At 42.9% G+C, this 27,953-nt stretch overlaps 1 protein-coding gene across 4 annotated transcripts in view; it reads right to left on the reverse strand.

Annotated features, from left to right (window-relative positions):
- Positions 1 to 27,953, reverse strand: part of sema3fb (sema domain, immunoglobulin domain (Ig), short basic domain, secreted, (semaphorin) 3Fb) — a 58,830-nt gene that overhangs the window by 14,437 nt on the left and 16,440 nt on the right. For 2 of the 4 annotated variants that reach the window (XM_040115794.1, XM_040115793.1), the window contains exons 2-8: positions 8,683 to 8,843; positions 8,321 to 8,383; positions 7,724 to 7,843; positions 6,346 to 6,435; positions 4,537 to 4,630; positions 1,477 to 1,596; positions 1,078 to 1,217 (exon numbers count right to left, since the gene is read on the reverse strand). In XM_040115794.1, the coding sequence (XP_039971728.1) occupies positions 1,078 to 1,217; positions 1,477 to 1,596; positions 4,537 to 4,630; positions 6,346 to 6,435; positions 7,724 to 7,843; positions 8,321 to 8,383; positions 8,683 to 8,843 (788 nt within the window). The remainder of the gene's footprint in view (positions 1 to 1,077; positions 1,218 to 1,476; positions 1,597 to 4,536; positions 4,631 to 6,345; positions 6,436 to 7,723; positions 7,844 to 8,320; positions 8,384 to 8,682; positions 8,844 to 27,953) is intronic. The other 2 variants (XM_040115796.1, XM_040115795.1) reach the window with 1 other exon arrangement.

The raw sequence follows: 27,953 nt of genomic DNA on the forward strand, positions 1-27,953 counted from the left end.
TATATAGTACATGTTGCTTTGCAAAGCTGGGAAGCTAAAAGGAAGGAGGGGGGATGAGACGGTAAACACTGTCTCCTCCTATTTAGACACTTCCATCTGTGGTGGAGCGAGGCCAGAATCCATCCCAGTAAGAAAGAGCTGAGACCAGTATGTGCTTCCAGAACCCCCATCTTTAGAGAATGTCACACTTTGATAAGAAATCATATATTTTTCTATTTTGTTTTAAAAGGAGGTCCTGCACTTTTGATGAATCCCCTTTTTGGGAGCTGAAATGTTTTCATACTTTCCAGTGTAATTACAGTATACGGCTAAGTGTGTTCGGTGGTGCAGGGTGCAGAGAATGGCAGTAAGAGTATCCAGATGTGTGGCGAAGTAAGAATGACAGGACCAGGTCTCTGGAAGCCGTGGCAGAGCCTGCTGAGAGGGGGATGAGTGTTTGTGTGCCGGGTCAGCGCTTGACCCCCTGAAATAAATACAACGGTGAACAGCTGAGGTGATGAGCACACGTAAGCCACATTTTCTCCCTCATACCCATACTCATATACCCGCTGCATTGATCACACATGTACCCAAACCTTCACCTACATCGCACAGACACTGTAGGCTCAGAAAGATGACCCATAAGCCTTCTGAGACATTTGTTGTTGTTTGTTTTCATGCCTCAGCTCACTTTGTATTTCTAGGGCACACGGGCTTTTGTGGAGGAATTCTAGTTTAACTGAGAAAGACTTGAAAAAACTTTTTTTTTTTTTTAAAGGAAGTGAGTTTTTCTCTTCTATGTACACTAAAAGCTTCAGGTTTTTTAGGACTACCAGGGAGAGAGGTCAGGAGATCACGAGGTCAGAGCTCAGAGGGCAATTTCACAGACAGAGGGATGCATTGTAGACAGGAAGGTTAAAGACACATGTGGATTCCAGCACGTCAGTGTTGGCCAAATACTAGTCCTGCAGCTGTAAACATTGAAACACAGTGGGTGACTCGCCTCAGGAGACTCCAGCCTGGTTTTCATATCAATGCGGGTTTTCTTTTCATTATGTTTACACCCTAAGACAAACACGCTCCTAACTGTTTACACACCAGGCAGATGCGTCCTATACGGGACTGGGTCACAGGACTCTGGCCCATCTCGGAAGACTTCTCCCGGAAGAAGAAATACAGCTTGTCGTCATTTCTCTCCGCGCTGTCGGGGATGAGGTGTACACGGATGAAAGTGGGGTCTGTGGGGAGAAGAGATGGTGAGATGTTTAGGTGAGGGAAGGATATGGGAAAACATCTGGCTGAAATCATTTATAAACTGTCAGCATTTCCTGCTTTGTTGAATGACTCTAAACACATGCAAACACCAGAATCTTCACATTTCAGCTATACGTGCATTTGGAAGCCTGTTTGGATTATGTATTAAAAGGTCACGAAAGAAAACTGTATAAACTGGATGAAAGCCCTACGTATCATTTACAGGCTAAATAGGACATTTACCATTCAACCATCTGGAGTTATACTGATCTGTCCGCATGGCAGTCTTTGTCCCCAAAGTACGGAAAATGGCAGAGTCTGTTCCCATAAAGTCAACATAGACCCCAGCATACAGTTCACCATCTGAGAAAGGGAGAAAACAGTTTAGTTTAGTCAAATTCCTTGACTCTGACATTATTCCAGCGTCACCCTTGGCACAAAATACAAAGGCTTTTTTTTTTCAAAAAGTATATTTAGAGCCGTATATCACAGGACTCTTCATTCCACAATACAGCAGCTCAGCATAAAAAAGAAAGTCATCATCTACACATTTGTCTTCATTTAGACCCAAAGTGGTCAGGATATTATTATTTTCATATCCTTATTAATAATTAATATTCTCATACTTCATGATACTTTAGTTTCCTTAACTTTCCTAGAAAAGAACTGAAATGTAACTGTAATTTTTTTTTAGAAGGTTTATGGAAAGGACTATGTAATTTGTTATTAATTACAGGGAAAATGGAAACAGTGTTCATTTGACTATTCACTAAGCCCTGTCCCCCTTCATTACTGTAACTACACCCGTCAGGCTTTCCATTCCACAGCACATGATGCAGTTCACCATGAAAACAGGCAGATATACCACTCAGAAATCACAGTAATCTTTGAAAGAATTAGTCTCCCGTGTCACACAGAAGTAAACTAATGCAAGCTCCTCATTTCAATCGAACAACTGTGGATTTTGTTGGCTGAAATGGCAACTGTCACTACCAGATTTCATTACCTGTCGTTTGCTGGCGTAAACTATTGAAACTGATGCTAAAAAAAAAAGAAGTGGGTTGAAAAAGTCCCCCAACATTTTTTTTTTTCAGTCGAATTCATTTTTTTTTAAGAAGCCCCCACGACAGTCCTAAATATGCACAAGATGGCTTCATACTGAGTGTAATATATGGAGGGCAAGAAGTCACTAAAGTTTACTAAAGTTTTACCTACATTTTAGTCAGTGCAGAGCAGGTGAACTGAACAAAAATTTGTAAATTTTAGTGTAGTTGCAATTGCAGACAAGAAATATTTAACAATAGACATTTAATATAGACAATTAAGTTTCCAGTAACGAATTCATATTTTCTGGGGTTAAAACTTATCTCTATTAGTTACTCCATTCACTAAGATTATAGCATTTCTTTCAAGGAACGTCCTGTGGAAACTGACGAGCGCTTGTAAAGATCTGGCAACTAATAACTACTATATAATTTACTGGGTTCTTTATCTGGTTCTATTCTTAAAAACTAAAATGAATATTTGGGTATTTACAATATAGAGTGTCTCTATTTCCTTTGTAATTAGTCTTAACTTACATTGTTCTTTCCTTGAAACTTTGAGGGAATCATTAAGAAATTACAGGATGTGTAAATCATATTGAAAAAAAAGAGTGGTAAAACTTTCTCAAACAGCCCTCGCACGCACTCCATAAGGACATAAAATATGAGCACATCCATGTGTGCAGACTGACAAATGTACACAACAGCCTTGTTAAGCCACAGGAAGGCAAGGTGTTGGTCCTCCAGCTGCTGTCAGGGCCCCACTGGAGAGCAGGTGTGACTGTCAGAGCTCTTAGGGATGGAGTAAAGAGACGGCAGGAGGTAGAGCAGAGGGGGGAAAAAAAAAAAACACTGTCCTACCACCATTATATTCAATGTCATGGTCCTCAGCAGTGCAAATGGAGACTGATGACATATCATTAAAATGTCCATGGATGATAGGTTGTCTAATGTGGTGGAGAGCTGAGCAGTGAGTTGTCAGTGGTAAATCTATTGCTGTGGTACAGGGTTCTTAATCCTTATCAACGCTAACAACAGTGTCCCTTGTATGATGCTAACTGGTGGAGGTGGGAGGTAAATCCATCTTGGATGACAGCACTGGTTCCATACTGGTCAGCTGGCACTGCGCTAATGTGGTTAGAGCAGTGCCAGTGATTTACACCTGCTGTCTAACCCCGCAGAGAGATCGCCTTTCACTCGTGGCAACTGTGGGGTCTGGACCTGACTAAGTGACCTTGGGCAAAGGGACAGAGGATACTGCCTTCATGAGTACTACAACAGATGATATGTTGGAGAGTCCAGACTGAACCTTGGTACATGTTATTTTACTGAAGCACGATACTGTAGATAAATAGTGAACGAAAATGGAGATATACTTAAATCATACTCAAATTAAATAAATCACCTCGTTTATTTTTGACATTTTGGTCCGATGACTTTCTTCAAATAAACAAAACAACATTGTATCTTAGCAAGGTGTTGGGCTATGACAGGCTTCCAGAAGATCTTCAGCGCTACTTGTGATAGACTTTCCAAATCTGTGTAAGTCTACTGGTGGGATGAACGGCATTCGTCCAACAGATTTTCCATCACTTGGTGTTTTGATGATGGTGGTGGAGAGAATCCAGCATCTCCTAAAGTGTGTTCAGCTGAGTTTAGATCTGGTAATTGCCCTTAATGGAAGCATCTACATTCATTACGTTTCTCCACTCATTTATTCAGGTTTTTCCTTTAATTTGACACCCATCTGTAAATTTGATGATTTGAAAGTATGTCATCGCTTGACCATGGTTAAAATACTTCAGGCTTCATTGGAAATAAGACTGTATACACCCTGGGTAATATGGGAATAAAGAAAATGTTACCTATAAATAGTAATATAAGCACTAAATAGGTTTTCCCAACATGTCCTATGTATTTTAATTGGAAGCCAATAATTCCCCAGTGGAGGATACACATATTATTATGCCCATCTCCACCCTAACAAGGAAAAATTCCTTAGGATTCAATGAATAGGCTGATTAGACTTAGCAGCTCCCAGTGGGGAATAGGAACAGAGTGAAAAAGGACACTTGGCTAGACCTTTCTGGACAAAAAGTATAAATTGTGAGCAGGGAAAAGCTCATATAAAGAAACAGGAGATAAAAGATGAAGAATCCATATGGGATGAGACTGCCGTTGCTCTGAAGACCTAAAACGAGCTGGCCTGGACTGCATCCATGTCTGTGTCCTCAAGTGACCAAACCCAAATGATACTCACTGATCAAAGCTGACACGCTGTTGAGCTTCGGGTCGTAGGAACACTTTCCCTTCCCAGATTCCACTTTGCCCGGCTCCAAATGGAAGATTTCTTCCTGAAATGAAAAAATCATACGGAGGTAGCAATAAATTCAGCACTCTTCATTTTGTCACTGTGATTCCCTTGTGTAGGGTAAATGAGGCAGCGTATGTGCTCCCTCCTGCTCCTGTGGGACCTATACAGCCTGATGGGGGATGAAGTATTAGAATAATGAGGGTGTGTTCATACAGAAAAATACATGCGGGAAAACCGAGAAATTTCTAATCCATCTCCATGCCACTCTACTGCCGAAAAACAATGTGTCGTGGGCTGCTTCTCAACAGTATAATAAGCTGCATGCCAAATATCTCTCAGCTTCTCGGTGCCTGTGGCTGTGTAGGCCTACTGCAGACACCCGTAATCCAGCACAGTGAAAACAAGAACGGAATGGATGCTGGATGACTGATGCTCACAGCTCGTGGCATCGCTGCACGCAAGCACTGATGGGTGATTGGCAGGAATTTGCACATGTGAGAAGGGGAAAATGAATTAGTGGCATGCGATGACATGTCCTGTAGCCCCGCCTCACAGACCAGAGCACGTCCGATCGCCAATTTTCACCCAAAACGGGGACAGAGTCGGAGACATCTCTGTCATTGTCCATCAGCACTAAAGCAGGGGAGAGGGTATGGCACTGTGCCAAACTGACTTCACTGGATAAGACACGCACCCCTGCACAATTCCCTACTCATCTTTGATTAAAATCACCACTTGTGCAAATAAGATGGTACTGGCAGCGCACTCCCAGCCATACCAGATGTTGATGCGTAAAGAAAAAGGTCACAAATATTTTTCCAGTTTCCCTTTGGCTGTTTCCCAGAGGGAATCTGTGCCCTTCTGTAAAATATGACCCTTCAGAAAAGTAGCAACATATTTTTTTTTAAAAACAGACAAGAAACAAAAAGTTGCAACATTTCTCACAGTGTCTCACTTCACCTAAAGCCCCTTTCTGTGTTTCAAAGTGCTTGGAGCGCTCAAACAGTGGAGACATGTTCAAGTATGTGGCTCTTTTTTTTTTTTTTTTTTCATTTGTTGCACAGCTAGTTGGCTACAGATGGCTGGTGTTTGCTCTGGGCTAACAGAGCCTGCTGTGGGAGTGGGTCAGATGCTGACTAGACCTGCCGCCTCTGTGGGAGAGACTGCACCACATTCCTACAGAAGGTGGAGGGCTCGGTGTGGTGAAGGGCTGATGGGTGGGACATCCTGCATTGACTCAGATAAGCGGGATGAATGATTCGGCTATCAGTTGTTCATGTCCATTCAAATATATGCTAAATAAAAATGAATATGCCATGCATTGAACAGCAGTGAAGGCCTGTTTAATTAAATCTATGCCAAGCAAAAATTAATGGAATTTTGAAAAGCCATTTCCACTTGATAGCCCAGCTCACATGCAAAATATGGCATTTAGCACAAACGCAAAGAACAAAAAGAACAATGAGGGATAAGAAAGGGTGTTCAGACAATGAGGCTTACATGAAGAAAATATGAGTGAAACACCCGAGAAAATGACATGAAATTAAATGCATTTCCACATGACACAAAACTTTAATGATTGTGCACGGACTGGAAAGGATGCATGCTAAATGTTACGGAGATAAACAAATGATGGCCAAGTTAAAGATGGTGTTGACAAAATGTGATCAGACACAAAGAGAGGGGGCATGCTGTTGGTGACCACGAGCCCGGGCAGTACGCAGGGCTGCGGTGCAGACAGGGCCCACATCGCACCTTTAGTCCGAGTGTCTCGTGCACCGCGCTGGGTTCAGCTGCGCGGCTAGCCCTTCCTCTGGCCTGGGCCATCTGTAGATACATGGACGTCTAAAAAAGGGGACAGCAACAAAGTCTGGATGTTACGCCACTGATGAGGAAGGAGATTGCTCGAATCTGTCCTGAGATCCAGGCACAGTGAGAAACTCCCCAAACTGATACTATTGAAATTAATATAATGCAAGCGCATGAGGAAAATATACATGTGCGTTCAAGATAGTACAGGGAATGTGTGTGGCTTTACTGACCAGATGGTGAAAAAGGCAACAATAATAATTCTCTATCCTGTGGTTAAGTCAATAACGGCTCCCACAGTATACTACATACATTCCCTTCAAAGTTGCTGCCAAAGGAAAACATTTAACTATTACAGTTTACAAATGCTACAAGGCTCATAGTTGAAGCACTAGAGATCTTACCCTGTGAATATACCCTGCAGTGGTTTAATCAAATGACAACAATTCATCTGAATGTTGAATCAATAATGACAAAAAAAGGTTCCTTATGTGTGTCAGGATATGCGTGTGCATGCATCTGTGAATGTATCATTTCATGTGTTTGCAATCACAGTTAACTCCCCAGCCCAGCTGAGAAAGGTGCTCATGGGGGGACAGCGCAGACCTGTCTGTTCAGTGTGACGGGGAAAATAACAGCCCTCTCATTAATGGACTAGAACTGGAACATTCTACTGGCACCCCATAATGGGAGCTCCCACTTCCAATTACCCAGTATCTCACATGGTAGAGGCTGGCGGGTGGCCTGGACGGATGCATGAAGGGGCGGATGGATAGGTGAGTGAATGGATGGAAGCCCTTCGTTAGTAAGGGGTCATGTAGGATCCGTACTCAAGCTCGATTGCTGCTGCACTGTTTCGTGATCTCGAGGGAGAGTCCAGTGGGAAATTTACTTTTATTTATCCCTTTTTAAAAAGTCCCCTGGTCATCATTAGGGAACAAGTGTGATATTTAAAGAAGCGTGAGGTGTTAAAGGAGAGTATGGCGAGGTAGTGATGCCTGGCTTGCTTTAAGAAATTCAAGAGGTCCCATTAAAGGCTGAGACTAAACAGAGTAGCTTTAACAGCTCATTGGGGACGACAGCTGTATGCTGGTGAAGCTGTGCTGGCTGCTTTGCCAGATGCAGAGACATGGTACCATGAGCAGGCTTAATGATGGAGAAAAATCATTGTATATTGAACTTTATGTAAGGTGGATGGAGATTAAGAACTTGGGTAAGAGATTGAAAAAGAGAGCCTGAGTTATGCTGTTCATGATGCAGATGGAGAAAACTGTTGAGAGATCACCTTCTTGGTCTGTACATTCATCAAGTCTTTAATCCTAACCTGAGGTTTGCGTCCGCGGTTGACAAAAGTACAGACTGGATTGTAAGCTCCTGTCCCGCAGACGTACAGCTGAGTCCGGTTCCATGGCTCGATGAGACGGATGAAGTTTGCACACTCCGTCTGGAAACACAAAGACTGGAGTAAATTAAACTGCAATAAATGTCTAGTAGGCACATTCATAGCCTTATTTTACTGGTACACCTCCTGCAAATTTACCGAATGCTAAGCCTGAATGACTCTCTTTTAAAAATATACCCTAATACTGTGCTTCCAAATATATTTGGACAATATATCAAACAGCCAGTGGTGTTTTGCTCCCCACCCTGGACTGGCAGTGAGGAGGATGGTGAGATTGACTGGGTTTCTCTGCTCCAATCCATTCCTGTCTATTTGGCTAGACAGAAGGGAACCAGCGTTTGGGCCAGGTCTGAACCCCACAGGTGAGCGCAATTTAAACAATGGTGGTAGCTGTATGCTTTGAATGCAATGCATTTGAAAAACTATATGTTTTATTTCTTCAGGCTATCAAATTGATGGAAATCAACTCAGGTGAATGGCCCTGCTGAAGTTGTGCATGCTGTCAACACCCGTACTTACATTGGCATCCTTCCCACTCACAAGGCACTCCATCCTTCTTCGTTCCGACACTGGCCAGTGGATCTGCGAGGGGGGAACAGAGAACATTTTATAGTAACAGTCCGACCTGTTTTACATCACTGGCATTTATGCGATTTTGGGGCTAAGATTGGGAAAGGGATATCCAATGACCAAAAAGGTGCACTAAACTAAATGTGAGCTAACCAAAGTGGTTGTTGCTAGAGCAATAGAACAGAACATTTGTTCTGGGTGCCACTGCTGTGAACCCTGAGGTAAAGGTGCTTGCTTCATCCCATTGTAACAGCCCATTTAAGGGGCCAGAGTTTGAGGTAAGGGGCGGTGGAGAATGGGAATGGTCTTACGATATGTGGGTCCTTGTTGATGTCATGGAGATCCAGGGACAGGATGTGGTCCTTGCTGCCAACATACATGCGATCATGGTCCTCATCCATACGCAGGATCCGGTAGTCAGACGTGTTGAGGAGGTAGGCGAAGTGATGAGCGGTACCAGTAGATCTCAGCTCTGTTTGGAGATGAAAATATATCCATTAATGGCAGCTGTGGTGCACATGCACAATTTCACCCACATGTACATGCACACCTGACACATTCCTTATGCCACTCCTGCATACCCGTGTGGAGTTATCTGATGGTTTTCCAGCAACACTGTTGTAACTTAAAACCGCCCATTAGAGACAAGTGCTACTGAGTGTCTGCCACACTGTGTTGATGGCTTAATACCACCCGAGTGGATCAAAAGGTCTAGAAAGTCTCTAATCATTGGCTGTCTGTGACTTCTAGGCAGAAGTCAGGAAAAAAAAACAGTAGTCTGACAGTTAGATATGATGTTTACTACAAATTAATCCCATATATAATATAGAGTAAAGTGGATTTACTGAGTTTAGCTGGATTTAAAATCCTCCATCCTTGACTGGACACCACTCTCTGAAGGTCAGAGGAGTGTGCGTCTTTGGTAACACAATGCAGTCAACACGTCCCCTCATGTCGAGAGTAACCCAATCTTCCTCCAGCTCTGTGTTGGAGTGTTTGTTTGATATGTTCCTCTTGGTTCAGCAACCATGTACAGGCAGGGCCGAAAGGGCCCCATGCCACGCCATAGACAAACACACACACCCCCCCCATCTATAGGGGAGAGGCATTAGAGGGTGGCATTCACATATTGTTGGACAAACACTGAAGTTTTCACTCAAACAGCAGGAAAGTCCCATTTTACTGTTTAGCTTTATTCTACAACCAACAGACCACAGAAACCTGAAACAGGGAACCACACTTTGAGGTTACCCCGAGTTTCTTGTGTTCCTGTGTTGATTTAGCGTCCAAAATGTGGTGGAGAGAAACCGGAGAATAAACTGTCAAATACAGTTAGTTTTGTAGTCAACATGGTGTGTTGGACCTTAAAATCAGCATCCCACACTTTTAAAAATAGGAATAATTTTAAGATTTGAAAATGTTTCAGACAGTTGATAAATAACCAGGTCTTTTGCAAGCTTTGTATGTGCTGTCATATTCAGTGTGTTTGAAGTTACTGAGAAACATTCTTGCGAGGTTGTTAGGTGGTGCTGCGGAGGAGGTCTGGATACCAAAGCATGCAAAGCCATCAACATGTCCACCATTGGGCCTTAAAATAGAGACCTTTTTAAACAGTCTCCTTTTGGAATCTGATATTACCAATCTTTCCAGCCAGATCTAAATTTAACACAGGGTTACGACAATAAGCAAAGATTAATAGCATTAGATTTGCTATATTTGTACAGTTTGATTTAATAACTGTGTCCACCGAAGTAATGTTTACAGGTCAGCAGCGAGATTGACAGCTGTCAAAGCCCTGTGCAGAGGAGCTGCCACATGTGGTCGGACCCTGTGATTATTTGTGTTGGAGACTGAAGTTGAATGATGAGTCCCAGTACACACTAGCTGTGTTTATGTGCGCGTGTGGATAGAGTGAAGCACACGGAATCGGATAAGAACGAATTGTTCACACACACAAGCATTCCGAGGGCCAGTTGAAGCCCTTCCTGAAGCAGGTTGTCAGCGACCCCTAGGTGTGTGTTTGTTGTCAGAGAGGCTGGGTGGGACCGTCTTTCAGCTGAAAAGGGAATGTGAACACTGCATAGCAACGACACAGCCTATACAGAGCTGCACATTAAGAAACAAACACATGTAATCTCATCTCACAATCATCAGATAATACACAGATGCTCTGGTCTGAATGTACACAGCATGTCCGAAATTTTACTTCACAGTAAAAACATGACTCACTGTAATGAACTCTAATTGAATATCTTTCCTCACACCTTATCACCATACCCAATTGTAATGTAGCCTACATCACAGAGAGCTACGCCTATTAAATTATGGTGTTGTTGAAGAAATCACACCAACAGAAGTCCCCTCTCATTATGACTGAATGAATCAGAGTTTAAGTATCTTTAACCATTTAACACTTTTTGGGACTCTACAGAGGTAGTGCTGCACAGGATTTACAGTTAAAGTCCATGCCAAAGCCTAAATGCCACTGGGCCTTCCGATACCATAGGTATGAAATTGTTGAAATGAACAGAAAAAAAACAGACTAGGAAATCTGGTAGAAAAATGCGTAAAGGTGTTCCAGCTACTAGACATCATTCCCTACTCCGTCTGCCTTTCTCAGCTCAGTCCCAAAGTCAACCTTCACCTCAGCAGGGGCACATGGCATTGTGCTCGTATGAAATGTTGACGGAGGACGTATTATAGCAGCAGACTGAGCTCAGCTGCTACACTGCTCTAGATGTCAGGCCGCCTGTGGAAACAAGCCCAGCAGGTCCCTGGACTGAGACTTGTGCCAGGCACACACCTAGTCACAATCGGCCTGGACAGACATGCAGAGAGACTGAGCTGCTCAGAATGATGTTGAGGAGAAGCTCTTGTGTTGTCTATGTTGAGAAGATAGAGAGAAATTTGTAGGGTTGTGTAAAAGTGTGTGGTAATTCCCAAAAGGAGAAGAAGGAGGTTTTTGATACATTAATAAAACATTTGAAGAGCTGGCACTTAGCTAAATTTCAAATGCCTAAAACAAAGGATAGTTCATTTTGGAAAAGATCCCTGATCTATTCAGCCAGTCACATTTTATTGAGCTCAGATATCATTAAATCCGCTTTTTTCCAAACACAACTACATACTCAAAGTAGGAGATTACAATTTCAAACAGGAAAGGCTCAGAGAGGCTGAGCTGCTGTGCTCTTTGTTATCCACATTAGGGCATGACAGCATTTTCTGCACACACAGACTTATCCTGGAGATTTAGAGGCTAGGAATAGTGTAAAAGTGTGTCTATTAGAGCCAGAAAAACGTTTAAAGTAGCCTATCACTGCATGTACGGTTTAGGTTCACTCTGGGGGGTCTGCACACACACAGCGGCAGCTTTGTTTCTGGATTGCACCGCTTCCCCATGGTGGAATGGCAATGGCTCTGTTAGAGGTGAATGTAAGCCGGTGAGGGAACCTGATCCTCGCACTCAGTGTCTCTCCCTTTACTCATTTACTTACTTTCTTATGCTAGCACGCCCGCACTTGCACAGAAATAAGAAGAGGTCAGTGTATGAGATCTCTCTCATTTCTTGCTCATTTTCCCTCTATGTCGTCTATGTGTACAACAGTGCACGTGAAATAGTGTACAGAAAATGAAGTAATTACACAGGCCCAGATCAGACTTGGAAGTCCACTAGTGAGAGGCAATCCAGTCCATTTTCCTCAGTCTGCTGAACTCAGACAATCCTCTCCTCTCTCCCAGCATCTCATGGTGCTGTTGGCTGACACGGCCCACTGCCAGTTCCCACAACTCAACACTCTGCTCTGGCTGCAAGAAGGTTTGTGCCAGTGTTTGAGGACAGGGAGCTGAGTAAGATGAGTCCTGAACACATTCTAGTTTAATGTTGGCATCAGAGCCAACTGATGTTGTGCAGAGCTACAGATCACACAAGTCGTGAGAGACAGACCCCAGCCCAGCTCCTCACATGATGTGAAGGGAAGATACAGTAATGAGTGGTGGAGAGTAAATATGTATGTACATATACTGTACTTTATTTCAGACCAGTTTAGAATTATTTGTAATTTGTATTTCCAATTCTTCATACTTTATTCTTGTATTCCACTTCATGACTACATTTCAGAGGGAAACATTTTTCTCCACTCAGCTTATAACTCTTTTTATTTGACTGTTATAGTTACTTTACTGAGCAAGGTTTTACCTAAAACAACACATGCAAAAATACAATACATTTTTAAAGAATAAACCAACCTGCAGAAAAGTAGTGGCTACCTGGGGCCCCGTTGTCATGTTTCGGATGTCTAAGAATTGTCAGCAGTCTCACCAAAGGGTCATTTCCACTCTAAACCTCCTAGATTATTGACTGTTCAGAGTCCCAAAGAGGTAAAATTATTCAATATTTTACAAAAAACTGCAAAAAAAAAAAAAATCTGTGAAGTTTTGTGTAGCAAAATTCTCTTTCCCACCTCATTAAACATCTCAAAGCCCCTCATTTTTTTCTTCTTACCCTTTGGAGGGGCCCGACCGCTAGGTCGGGAACCACTGTACTAAACTACCTAATTGTGTAAGAAGTTGTGAAAACTAGCTCCACCGCTACAACAGTTCAACGCTACGTGCACATTGATATTTCAGTATTAACAATTTCAATACGTCACATATAATAATATATAAAGGGCCATTTTCTACGGAGTACTTTTATTTTTAATACTTAAAGTACAACCAGCTTTTCATACTTTTTTTACTTTTTCTTAAATGAGATTTAACATGCAGGACTTTCACTTGGGATATTTTTACATTGTGACATTGCTACTTTTATTTTAGTAAAGAATCTGAATACTGACAATACTGACAATAATGTTCAGTTTTGTGTTTATTTACTACCTTGCATAGGCAGCATGACCTTCCCTGTAGAAAACAAAGTACACAAATTAATGTTGCTGATTAATTTGCTGAGCCATTATCAATAACACATCAGAAATCCCACAGAGAGTTTTGCGAAGTGAAAAACAACCCCAAGCAAAAATATTGGGGTTTAGGTCCAAGTGAATTTGTACTATTGATAAGCAAGTTTTTTAATGGTGAAGGTTTTTGAATTTTAATCATCAACTGTATCCATCCATCATATTTACCTGCTTATTCTTTAAAGGGCCCTTGGGGGCTGGAGCCAATCCCAATTTATTCAATGTCAAATTTGAATTCACAGGCCCAAACAACTCACTCATTGGCCAATGTTTGTGGTTCAAAACACTGATTCTCTGCACCAACTTTAATGCAAATAGGTTGGGGGTCTTTTCATGGCCTTTGGCATACACACAGGGAACACTTATGAGAGTCTCTACACACTTAACTCCTTTAAAAAGCCCTTAATCCTCACACACACTATGCCTAAAATGTCTCACACACAACATTATTACCCTGCATCACCTTAATTGCTACCAGTTTGAGGTTGAGAGGTTAATTGTTTTATCTCTCTGCCTGCATGCATAACTGCAAAATCTCAACTACAAATATGATCCTTGCATTAAAACAATAATGATTGTCTGAGCAGGGAAGTCTATCCAGTAGCATCGAAACTGGGCCAACAATAAAACAAGGAGCCAAAAAGTGAAAAGTACACAGATGGTTTATTTTATTTATTGGCCTGTACACTTTTATTGCATTGCATTAGATTTGAGATAGAGACTGAGTTCTTCATTCGCTGTATGACACTGGTTTAGTATATGCAACACTGTCCTCCAGTGCAAATATTAAATTCATGTATTCATGTTTGCAGATTTGTGCAAGAGTGTTTCATGCTAAACCCTCAGTGGCTGCATGTATTGTACTGCAGTGGCTTGTAGTACAATAAAGTGGTTGCACTGAGAAGTGCTGAATGTGGTCCACCATTCTATTGCAGCCCCTTCCTCAGACCATTATAAATAAGAATATATTCTTTGTGAGCTTACCTGGTTAAATGAGGTATAGGAACATAGAGGAGACTTGCCTCACTGTCAGACTGAGCCAGCACTCCTCCTCCTTAGAGAATACTTGGCTGCCGACGGTGATCTCCGCGGCAGCGGGCTTACATGTTATAGCATATCTCTCCATCTTAAATTAATAGCCCACGGGCCAAGGTTAACTTTTCCCGTACAAATATGTTTGGACAGGAAAAATTCACTGGCATGCGTTGCACTCTCGGGATCACATCTCCAGAAATAAGAAAGCTCACTGGTTAATGCTGTCTTATATGAAATGATTTCCCATCATACGGTGACACAAGGGAAAGAGAAGACTGGATTTTGTGTATCATATTCAGCTGTTAATGCATCCTACTCTGCTGTGTGCTTTGGTAACGTTAGAACTTCCTCTCATTAAGAAGCGATTACTGTATCCAGTGTGACTTAACAGTACACAGCCCACCCCACTCATAACTTTCCTGGCAAATTCACAAGAGGCATCGGGTAAGTGATTGGATCATGGAAAAACTCCAGAGTGTGTGTTTAAACCAAACATCAAAGAGAAAGAAACTTAACAGCGAGTAAACACACATCCCGGCACTCGACACTCACTGGATGACACTGATATGGGTGTTCCACCCCACTGCATATTTCTTCGGTTTCAAATTGAGTAAATTAAAAGTGCAGGCCGCTGCCTGTGACAGTGCAGAGCGTGTTGCTGCTTGAAGCCTTCACTACTCCCTGCGGAGAACTCCCGAAGGTAAAGAGGAGAATGGGGGATGGATTTGGGAAGAAACAAGAGTTTGCGGTCTGTTGCTTTAATACTGAACAGCGAGGGAGGGATGAGCAATGTGGAGCGAAGTGTGTAGCAATCACCTGCTCACTTCACGGGTCTGTGGTTTTCCCTTGTGGAACGTGTGGCTGATAATTAGACACTGCAGCCACTGCATCAGCCCGTCCCTCTGTCCGACGATCACGGCAAGATCAGAGTGAAGCATTAGAGCGACAGTACACAAGCTATGATCTTTTTTGCACTAAATTGGAAAATGTGGTGTTAAATAGAGTTTGTTTCAGTCTTCTAAAGTAGTGTAAGAAAGTGACAAATACCCCGTTAGCCCCTGGCACATTACATATAAGCTGCACTACCTAAGCAGCGTCCTGAGGCAGTTTCCAACCTGACAGGGAGGGGTGTGTTAGTTCACACACACGCTGGAGTGGCTGGAGTGATAATTAAGGTGTTGAAGAGGGGGCGGAGAGGTGGCATGCTGTCACACATCAAAGGCAGCACTTGTCTGGAATCCTGGCCAAATATTTTGAACGCTGTTGGTACGGAGGAGGAAAACTCCAGTTAAGACAGTTGCATTACTCCCCAGAAGACAGGCTTCGTTTCAAATGCAATGATGGAACTCTGCACAAAACACCTTCAGAGACTTCTGTTTGGAAAATTGCAGGATTGCCTAGTTGGCAGTTGGATCAACTTTTAAAAGGTGCAGCAATGAGTTGAGACACCACAGGCGACAGTGCCACAGGTTTAAGAGACTTACTTGACATGACAAGCATTACCATATGGAAGTCTCAGACTTTCTCATTAATTTGTCTGTGTCTTAGTCAGTGAATTATTAATTTCACACATGTGTCTGCTGCCCGTGTACCTCTATGAAGGTGTGTTTGTCCTCTTGGGCACAGTTGCCCTAGTTGTTTGTTATGTTTGCCAAGAAAGTGGAGATGAACCTGAGGATCAGGTTGAGATTGAGCACACACACAGCTGATATCTGCTTTGTGATCTGGGAGAAATGGGCCAATCTGTCTTCATCCCACTGTAATGTTACTTCAGCAGATTTCTGTTTACTTATCTATTGCAAACATGCCAATCGTTGGCAGTCAGAGAAAATTCTTGGCTTGTCTGTGGGTGACGCTTAGATCCAAGTTGGGGAAATTACTACTTAGTTGCAGCAAAAAATATTCTTTAGCAATCAGCTCTTTAAGTTGCAATGTGAATGTTTAAATATTGACTTTCTGTGTGGTATTTAACTTATGGATGTAAAAGGAATTTGCAACTTCCTACAGAGTGTCCGGACAAAGCTGTAAAAAGCACAAAAAGTACAAGCAACTTCTTGTACACAATCTTTTTCACAAAACATGACAATGCTTTATCAGGTGAGTTCTTCATATACAGTATGTTTATAAGAAAAGTTAGAGATTTTACTGAATTTACACAGTAGGAATGGAGTTTGGTATATATCCAGATGCCTGTATCTGAGAACGGCTGCGGCTCTCTCTCTTATCTTAATCTTTCAAACAGCGATTTCCTGTATCAGAAGGATAAGGAAGTGCCTGGTATAGGGGCAATCACTGGGCTCACAAACATGAGGACGGAGATTAAAGAACCCTCTCCTGCATTTGTTCAATTGTGTGGCCGCTGGAAGGCTGAATTGGCACCTGCACTGCTCTCTTGGTAGCAGAGTCACTTCTAATCAGTGACTCTGGCCCACAGTGCCTTCCTTCACCCTCTTTCAACAGCGTCTTTCAACACAACTTGTCCTCATGTCAAACATTTACATGAGTTATTTGGGTTTGTGTAAGCTGCACGCTTCAAAGCCAATAGAGAAGTGACACAGTTGTTAAAGAATGCCTGTGTGATTACTGGAGAGTGGGCATGAGGTTAGCTGTGCTGCTAAATGAAAAGGAACGATAACAGCATGCGAACGCAGCAGCTGCTCGCCTCGGCTTAGTCACTCTGTGGGCCAGAGCATAATAAAAGCGGTCAGAGGCTCGGCCACTGTGTCACATCAGATAGGACACATCATTCAGCAGATAACAAATATACAAGTGCACAAGAACCAGAGATACGATCTGACCCGCTGCTAATGCCAAAGAGCCTGGCCCACGAAGGAATGGTAATCACTTGTGATGTGCTCTCAGAGACGTGGTCAAGCTTCACTGCAACCTCTGTGTGTGTCTCTTGTTGGAGAGACAGGCTCTGCAACTTGAGAGAGAAAACACAGACATTACAGCACGACCGTGCAAACACCTGCCTCATACGTACAAAGCATCAACACAAGCGACTTCACACACTATCGTCTTACTTCAAACTTTGAAATGAACAAGCCATGACACAAAGAAACATATCCTGCAAAGCTACTCTGCACCAGGCCTTTTAGTTTTTCCAAAATTCAAGTTCGAATGAATTTGAAAAGACACAGAACTCATTCGAATGAACCCCCCCCCCCCGGCTCCAGTTCCATCGTGAGATTCTGAAATTCATCTCCCAAAACAATACTAATGGGCCACATATCCTTGCATATAAATCTTGCTATCTAATCGGTGATGGCATTTTTGCAGATATGCCGACATAGCAAACAACTTAAAATTACTAGCTTAGTTTACTGTCTATAGGACACGCCATAGGTCAAGCTCGTTGTGAAGTTTTAGAGTGGCATCTGCTGGATCGCAAGGCAAAGTACTTCAAATGGTCTGTTGCGCTTTAAGGTTGTAAATTTTGAATTCGAACAGGTTGTTACAGTTTGCATATTAACTTTTCCCCCCACAATTGGACAAATGTTTGAATTTTGCAAAGAAAGAGACACAACCATTAAGACAGGGGTATGCTTGAAATGAACCAATGTGTACGAGGTGCCGTCCAACCAAATCTGGAAGCAATATGTTGCTTCCAGATTATATGTGTTCTGCATGGCTAGATTTGAAAGACGCGTGAAAAGCCTGCCATAATGGAGAGGGGCAAGATATGATTCCTATTTATAGAGGGATAGCACCACATACGAAAACATTCATAATGTTGCCAAATCGAAATGCGAAAAGCAGCACAAGTTGTTGTGCAAAGAAATAAACAAAGAGAGCTTGAGAGAGATAAATCTTGTGTACTTTTTTACCACTGCATTCCCAGACAATGGCTGTGTGAAGTCACAAATTCAGAATGTTGGTTTTGGAGAGCTACAAAAATTGTCCAAAATTGTGTGACCCCCAATTCCAGTGTCAGTAAGTTGTGGGGGAAGGGCAGTTTAGACACTGTTTTACCATCTGACAACCACCTCGGTTGATTCACACTGAACCCTTGAGGCAAACACTGCAAAGAATTCTTGGTGGTGGTCATCTTGTTTCATCTCATGCATGGCAGATGATTGTCTACACTTTTGGTACACACAGTTTCCTAAAGACGCCCACTTGAGAGTTCTCTGCTTAGTCAGCTGGTGTATGGTGACATACAGTGCTTTTTTTGTGAATTAAAAGGCCACGATTGGTCAGTCATACTGGAAACAGCTGATGCCAGTTTTGGAAACCTTTTATTTTTATAATAATAAACCAATCCAGATAACAGGACCATGAACATGAAATAAACATGATCAAATGTGTCATCCCTATGTGACACTACATCAAATTCTGATTGTAAAAAGGAATACAAACAAATAATCCTTGACTCTGATCTGACTCCATTCCAGGCTTTACTAGCCGTTAAACCACAGAAAAGTGAAGCCACTGTGCTATTCATGGCAGGTTGTTTGTATTCTGAGCTCTCGGGAAGCCGTAGGGAAAAGGTGTGGCCCTCTCTTGTCTCAACATATGTTGAATGTTATCCATCATAATGGATACACACTGAAAGCACTCCAATATCGCACATCATTAACCACTACTCCTGACCTCATAGTATCCAGAAGTTGCTCCATGATGCTCTGTGTCAATGTGAGACGTGACACCTCCCTGTTTACGGCCATCGCCACCTCGTTACCACTGCTCCCCCCACGCCCCGCCACTCCCCTGCCAAACTGGGGGGCTCAACCACTCTGTAATTACGAGCCGCTGTAGTGCTATGCCCCTCCACCGTCCACTGCTACACCCCCCTCGCTAATGGCACCAATTTGTATTCACTGTCAGATCTGATGAGCTCTCATGCGGAGAGATGGCCTTATCACTGGGCCTCTGGCTCCCATCACCTAAGCCCATCTCCTGTTGCCTGCCAAACCCAGAATGCTGATGCACAGGCAGAGAGGGTAAGGGGGCGGGATTGAGGGCTGGGGAGGAAGAACACATTTGTCTCGATTTACATGTAAACAACAGACACAAGAGACGATGAAGAATCTATGACCAAAATTTAAATCCATCGTACCATCACTGTCTCTTCTCTTAACCTTCCCCTTGTTTTGAACCCCTAATGCATTTTAAGTCATGTGTGCTGCTGGACCTGCTTTGCATTCTCTCTCCAAACAAGGAACAACTTTCTCTCTCAATCCAGTTGAAATGTATAAAAGTGGAGGTCCAGCTGAGGAGGATGTGAGATGTGGAGAACTGGTAGGGAAAGAGATCCTCCCAAGAGAGTCTTGATCTAATCGCAGACATCTGCACAAACATGGTTCTGTTTTAATGGACATGTGTTTTATTAACAGGCTCCAGCTCAACAGTGACACATCTTGCCTCGTTCCCATCCCATATGTCCGCTCCTGCATTAACCAACTGCAGTTGTGAATCAGTTCCTCTTTTGTAGTCAGAAGTTAATTAGAAGACTCTACCAAAGAAGTTACTGGTTTCTGCCTCCATCTAGAGCAGTCTAAACTCTTTGGATTATTCTAAATTGTACAAATGCCCAACCTTCTCTGGTTTGTGCTTGGATAAAACCTGCTTTTGCCAGTGCTGGTCAGCATGGCGGCTGCAGCCTGAGCCAGGAGACATGAGGAGGTCAGAGGTCGCTGGGCAGCAGTGGCAACTCTTTATGTTCTGGTTTAATCTGGGATTAGCTAAGGGTCAGGGTTATCTCTCCTCGGCCTGAGTGGAATCAGGAAACAGGGATTGCCTGGGGTAAAGTGGCATTACTAGATAGCATGTCCAGAATCGCAATGAGCCTGTGTTCAACAGTGGTAAAACAGAGAGGGAGGGTGTATATCAAACATGACTCGCAGGGCTCAGAGTTGTAACCCCTCTACCACCACTCTAACACTTCCCAGCCCTGGGTTCCAGCTCAGCAGAGATCCACATGCACAACGACAATGAATTACTACACCCCGTGAACCAATGAATCACGGGTATATGGTATCTGTCTAGCCACAGTTATGTGCATACCTCTGGTTTCCTGAACACACTAACCATGGTAAATTCATTTTTAATGCTGATTTAGTACTAGTTAACAGGCAAGCATGCACTCAAGTGCTTGTATCAGAAGAAGAAAGACCACAGAACTGCAGAATTAGCAGAAAAACTTTGAGGAGCAGCACCCACAAAGACTAAACATAGAGCTCTGACTGAAAGAGCCCTGTTACCTCTAGCCTCTCTTATCTTAACCTGGCATGTCTCAGCTTCATGTCAGACCATAATCCCCACATACTGGACACACTCAGAGGTAGAGACACACTCTGCTGTCTCTGGTTCTGCTGTCTGGTTCCAGAGGGTATGTGCACCTGGGAAAAGCGGTCAGCTAAGAGACCAGAACAGCCTTGTTGTAATGAAGATGGATCTCTCTTGGTCTCTCTCTCTGTAAAATGTTAAAGCTAGTGAAAATGGAGAGGTCTTAAAGGCAGGCTGTATGGGGATGTTAAAAAATATACTGAAACCCTGCTACGCTTGACCAAAAACAGAACTAGGATAGATGGGAATGGGAGGTAGATTGAAAGATTGTTAACGGGCAGTAACTCATTAAATCTGAATTAATCCACTGTCTCACAGCACTTAATACCACACATTCAGCCTCTAATTTCAGGTGTATTCAAATTAACTAAAAGTTGTTGGCAAATTTCACCTAGAAAGTGACTGTTAATAGCTGCACTACAGTGGATCTGACATTTTTGTAAAAATTTGCTCAGGAGTTTCAGTAAAAAATATTTACTTTTCATCAAGAATGACACTATATCCCATAAATATTATCAAATGGTGATCTTTGTGATATTTCTGGTATGACAGAGAACAACAAATGACATCAAAACGCATCAGAAAGACAGGTTTAAGGTCCCATGGGCTGACTTCAAGCTGAGGTTTATAATTTTCTCTTTTTGCTATTGACTTCATGTCCACGGTTTTCCATGCTGTGCTCTGGAAAAGTACATCTGCATCCTCTGCAATCTTACCATTAAGTATTTCCAGGTAGTTTCCATCCAAAGAAGGAAAGGAACTCATAGTTTTTTTTGTATCAATGGAGCAACATCTCCATGAAAAGAGTGTATTTAAAGGAAAAGGCTTTCTTGGCCGTGAGAATTCACCACTGAGAAAACTATTTAAGGCAGCGCTGAAAAATGTCTCAATGTGACAATACATCCCTGTGTCTCTCAGGTGCATCCTGACTGGCCAGGGGAAGATTTACAATTGAAGAGACACAGGATAAGGCACCCTTAATATATGTGACACCAGTGACTCACCATCATGCTCTGTGGTTATGAATGCCTTATTTGTTAAGTCAGTGTGGGGTCACAGTGTGGGAGGCCAGTTGTTCTAGCCCCTTCCTGAGAATGACAGGAAGGCAGGACAGATTGTGACAGCAGCCATTGTGGCTCTGCTCCAGGTCTCTTCCTCCCACTAGACTCCTGCTGCTCCTTCACCCTGGGTAAGTACATGTGGTGCCACTTCATCGCTTATCCTCCTGTTTCTTGGGGGGGGCGATGGGTTAAGGAGAAGTTGTGGGTTGGGGCAGGAAAGCCTTTGCCATTTTTATTTGCCATGTGGAGCTTCTTTGGACTGCCATCATGGAGAGGGGCGTACGTGACATGAGGTAGAAGTTGATGGAAGCAGGAGGCTGATGAGACATCCCTCTTGTCCATACCCCTCTTTGAACAGAGGCAGGCGACCAGTTGAGTTCTGATGTGCCTCTGATTCCCAGGCCTTGGGGACAGGAAGTGGGATTAGAAAACAAATCCCATTTTTCCATAAGTATGTCAGCAGCGACATTGCATTTTGACTCATCACTTCCTTTTTCTTTTTAAAGTTCACCCATCTGAAATGAAGGTGATTAGCCTTTTAAAAACAGCTTTGTGTTTTCGGCTGCCGCTGCCTCACTGGGCCTGTCGGCCAGGGTTGGGCTGCACCACTAACACGTGCTCCCATGAGAATGGAGGGTCGCAGGGCTAAAGCTGTCAATATGCTTACACATATACATTTGATTTCTGAAACATCGTACAAACTAGTTCTGTTCTGTTCAAGAACAGTTTGAGCCTAACCCCTTCTTAACCAACATATTTAAAGCCACTGAAGGAGACCCACTCAGAGGTTTCAAGATAGCAAAGAGCAAAAGTCACTGATTCCATCAGACTCTCTGAGTCTATAAGCCTGCCATTCCTAAACCATGGTAGTGTTAAAGTGCCTTCTAAGGCTCTGCACTCTTATCCTCTTTCTCAGAACGAGATAATAGGTTCCCTTAAGATGTGAGGAATCTGGTGGGAGAGGTTGTCACCATCTGACCAATTTATGTTCCTGGGTTTTTTCATAAGTTTTGTTTCAGTAGATGTTAAAAAATTGCTTGTAAGTACACATTAATACCTACATGTTCTCCATGACCCTAACCCTTACCAATGTTTAGAAGTAGCAATTGCTATCATCAAAATCTATTTCTTTTCTTCCATTCAACAAATTAATTTGCACTGGATTCGTTTCTGTGTACCTTGGCCTGATTCTGTTTTTTTGTACCTTCTTCCTTTAAATTTAGTTTTTACCTAGATAGATCCTTAGAGCTTTATCTGTGTTAAGACTGTTGTTATGGCAGACCATGCTCTATGCCCATGTAAGGTGGTGTTAAGGAGATAGTGGTTCAGGGGGGTCGGTGGTTTTCAGGGTCAGTGAGTTTACCAAGCCGATTTAGCCATCCCAGTTTGTCACTGGTAATCTCCCTGCAGCTAACAGGGTGATAAAATCAGCCTGATAACTGCAGGAGATGGATGGAGAGAACGGGTGAGAGAGAGATGTGTGTTGTGTGTGTGTCTGTGTGTGTGTGTGTGTGTGTGTGTGCCTCCTTGGACCTCATTCCTCTGTCTCTCTCACACACATGCAGATAATATGCATAGCATGCATATATACACGCACAAGTTAAGTAGCTCACACACAACAAGTGTGAGTCGTGATGGTTTAGACATGCGGCAGCTGGAGAAATTTGAACAATGTAATTAAGAACTGCAACAATGCTGTAATGGATACAGTTTGAAAGTGTGTATTACAGCAGTTCCTACACACGCAAGACCAGCAAGCAAATTAAGTAGAAATGAGGCAACTCCAGGTGGAAGTTACAGAACGAGAAAAAGCAAGAAGCGTGTGAAAGGTTCATATTGTTTCCTCTGAGGTGGAATATGGAGGGGTTTGCTTTGGCAATGCTGACCAAAACCTCAGCCCTCGGAGAGTAAAAGAGAGGCATACAGCCAAAGCATCCTCGTTTATTTCCCTCTAACCCCCTCAGTACGACCTCTTTTTACCCCTACCATAAATAATTAATTTCTTTCCGAACTCAGGCAATATGCTTTCTAAATCAGGGGAGGCTTCTCCTTTTTTCTCACATTCCCAGCCTAACAGAATTAATCTGAGGAGGTGGGACCTTTACGAACTAAACTCTGCTGCTTCTCTGCACCGGGAATAATATAGACAGTTAATCTTAAACAAGGAGATAAGTGGGGAACCTGATGGGTCTTACCTTTTGCTGACAGCCCAGCAGGACCTCATTTCGCAACCAGCTTTTATTTAAACACGTTAAAAGGAAATGTGCTTGTCAAAATGAATTTAGTGACTTCAGACTTCAGCAACCAGGTTAAACATTGGCATGCTGTAACTTTTGGGGGCGAAATTCAATTCCACAGGTTGTCGTGGCTGAGCTCTGACTACAGGGCTATACAGCTTTTAAACGATGTGTATATATTACAAGAATCAAATAGCTAAGATAACACATTCACGCTTCTGACTGAACTGCAAAAAAACAGCACTGTGAATGTGTCCCAGTTGAACTGTGGCAGACTGAAACACCTTGTCCCAGCAGCATTATGTCTAGCTGGGTGCTGATATGCTAGTGGCACAAAGATCGATTTTGACGGGTTCTGCCCTGCTCTTGGAGCTGAAGTACTACTGTGACTGAAAGTCATTCTCTCAGCCCAGCCTCCCTCTGGTACAGCCAAATCTGAAGAGCCAAACTCTCTTTCTCACTCATCACTTCATTGCCCTGCAGCTCTTCTATGCACCGAAATAGGCAAAGTGACCTTGATGAGGGAAATACCAACTGTCAATCATTGATTACCAGGACTTTTTACACATTCACTTAAGGGCTCCCCTTTCAAGTTTGATCAATATCAGCCAAAATGTAGTCAGAGAGTAACACAAAGGAGTGGCTATTAAGGGAAGCACTGAGCCTCAGGGAAGATAGGACATTTTAAATGGGTAGCCTGTGCAGGGGAGTGGCACGAGGGAGGGGTCTCAGTACGCTATACACCAAACCAACAGATTTCTAAAATAAAGACACACAGTTGATGCTGTATCTTGCTGTCGTCTGCCAACACGGGGACGGGTGTAAAGATAATGCTTTGGTCGCACATGATGGCCAAACAAGTGGCCATTGTCTGCTCACACGGTGACGTCGCTGGTTAGAGAGCACCCCAAATATTCTATTCATCATGCGCATTAAACAATTAAGAGCCCACATGAGAGGTTGAAAAAGATTTAGTTGTTAGGAAAAGCTTGTCACTACAAAAAATGCGCTGCAGGTGGAGTCTGATGAAGGATTAAAGGATTTTTCACAATTTATGGGTTTATTTTCTTAGATTCTAAATGGTTACAATAACATTATACTGACCAAGTTTTGAGATTTGGGAATGGAGCAACATGATAAAAAGAAGTCAGAAATGGGCAACAAATGCAAGAACTCAGACAATCAGAGAATTTAAAAACAACCTCCTGGGTAAACTACACCTCCTTATAAGTGGAAACTGAAGCGTAGGGTAAAACGACTGCCTAAATTCCATCTTTGACCTACTTTACTTATGTAGTTGTGCAAACATACATTTTTCTGTGCACTGAGGGGTTACTAACAATCCTTTTAGATACATTCACCTTCAGTTTCACCTTCAAATAAAGTTGTTCAGATAATCTGGCTAAAGCGTTACAGCCTGTCTGACAGGCTGACCGTCAGGATGATGATGTAGCAAATATCCTTTTCCCAGGTTTCAGCAATTACTTGAGCACAGTGTTATCACAACTTATCAGATTGATGACCAAAACTATGACAATAAGCCTTAAATTGTAATGAATCCTTTTAAACCTTTTTAACAGTGTTCTCAGCTGGGTGAAATCACCTGTAACCACTGCATTTTCTTTTTAGTGGAAGCTAAATCCTCCTTTCACATGAAAGAACACCTGTAACCACAGAGCAATCCCTACGTGTAACCACTGCATTCCACAGAAAAGCTGAATCCATAAATGGGAATTAAAGTAAACCACATCAAGGTAATAAACCTACTGGCTGGCTCTGGCAGTCTGAAAAGTGTCAGGTGAAAAGGTTGATGCCCTGTCTCATCATTCCTGGATAGCATATTTGACATGGAATAAACAGTTAATCCAGAGAAAATCCTGCTGGGTTTTTCTACTAGGACGGCCTCACGGCAGATTGGTGGGAAGCAGCTGAGGTATTGCTGGGCAGCATTGCCGCTAAGCCACAACGGTAAGCATCCCGCTCTGGCAGCGTTTGCGGCCAGAGCTCTGCACTCCCCATAATGACTCATTGATCTGAGCTTCTCAATCCCTGCCCGCCTCTATCTCAGCTAATGGGGCAGCATCATGGTCTGTCACAGGCTTCAATCTCTCAGAGAGACTGAGTGCACTTAGAGGTCAGCGCTGTTGCCCTCCAGTAGGATTGCACTACAACCAGGTGGAGAAAAAAAATCTTCATGTATCTTTCTGAACACACTTCCTTCTTATTTGACGGGTCCACACTCCCCCTAAGAACCATTCTATTCATTTTTGGAGTGGTGTGATATACTATCCCTCTAGGAATTTCTTTTATCATTTCAATAACAAACTCGCACTTCACACATTCATAATTCTTCTGGCTGCATGATAGCCTTGCTTTGACCCCAGACATTTGAAGCTTACAAAGGGACTCCCCTACATAAACCCTTGAAAGGGTCTCAAATCCACAGTCATCTATAACCTTTGGGGCTGGCAGGACAGCAGGACACAGCAGGGAGTAAGTGGGAAGGGAGGAGAGGGTGGGGAAGAGCAAATAAAAAGTCTAAACGGTGCAAACAAGTTCACTGTACTACAATACATGTCCCTCAACAGACTCACTAAGCCTGCTTCCCTTATTGGCCAGTGCTACTGAGGTTACAGGTAGAAGGTGTTTTTGTCAAAGAAACCCAACATCACAATATGCCCTTAGAGTGAAGGTTATGAAGATTTTTGCAGCCCTTTAAATGCCAATCATTGTCCATTTACTTCATTTTCTGTACCATATTCTTTCAGGGTCAATGGACTGAGAGGAAGGGTGGTGCAGCCTCAGCATGCATTTCCTTTAAAACCACTCTAAATCCTGCGGTGCATCCAGTCTGAGGGCAGATACAGTTCCTTTAATCAAATTCCTCTGCATCCATCCACTGGTCACAATATTAATCCCATATGACCTGGGGTCAGCTCTGGGACACAAGCCTGAGAGTCTTATAAAAAAAAACACTTCTAGAAAAGAAGAGCTAATCACATCTGTGCCCCCGCATCATCATCCCTCTTCCTCATTAACCCAGAGGAAACCTGTCTCTCTCGACTCAGTCGTGCCTGAGGTGACATCCGCACATGGCAGCAGACATATAGACAGCCTGACAGCTGTGGAAATATACTGAGCTTCGGCAAAAATCAAAACTCAGCCTCCCTGTGAGATATTAATGACCAGTCAGTCTTTCCCCACTTGGGTTTAAATCCACCACAGCAAGACACACCTGACAGCCATGACATTTGACTGACAGGCAGGATATCCTACTCTGTGACCCTGCAGCCTTCCTCTTGAGCAGTTCTGGCAGTAGGTAATGAGCTACGGGGGAGGTCGGAAGTATAGATTGCAAAAGTGGCTAAAATACAGCTTTTGTTAAGAGTGAATTCCTAGATGGTAAAGACAAGAAACCAGTGGGGAGGAGGGATCCCAGGCCCAGTAAGAAAGCACTCCCTCCCTTACTGCTATGTAGACTAGAGACTGCACGTCTTTGGAAATTATTTCGCCATTTTTACATGGAGACACAAATGATGGAAAAATAAGGGCCGGAGGAGGGACATGAAAAAAAAAAAAAAGTTAAAAAAAAAGTACAAGAAAAGCAAAGCATTTTGGGGCCCCTGTAACTGAGATAATTGCGGTTAGCTCAACTTCATCCCAGTTTCTGCTTTGCCGGCGTTTGAGGGCCTCTCTTTGGAGCTAAGACCTTAGTGGGTGTTCCGACCAAAAAGAACAAGATGTCAAAAGAAACGCAAGGGTCTTTGAGGGGGGAGGCATGATGCTACAGGTACAGAGAAGATTAAAAATTATCTTGAGAAGTTCAGTACAAGTGATAGATCCACGAGTTTGAAAGCAGTTGTCAAACCACTGCACAGTGGTTTATAATACCAGTAAGAAGAATCGCCAAGGTGGAATCAATTTTATCCTCCGTCTCTGGTATCATTCGGTTAATGGCAGAATATGCCAGGAATGTGTGTTTACACATATCACATATTCAACT

This window comes from Xiphias gladius, chromosome 21 (assembly GCF_016859285.1).
Source record: "Xiphias gladius isolate SHS-SW01 ecotype Sanya breed wild chromosome 21, ASM1685928v1, whole genome shotgun sequence".
Classification (NCBI taxonomy): Eukaryota; Metazoa; Chordata; class Actinopteri; order Istiophoriformes; family Xiphiidae; genus Xiphias; species Xiphias gladius.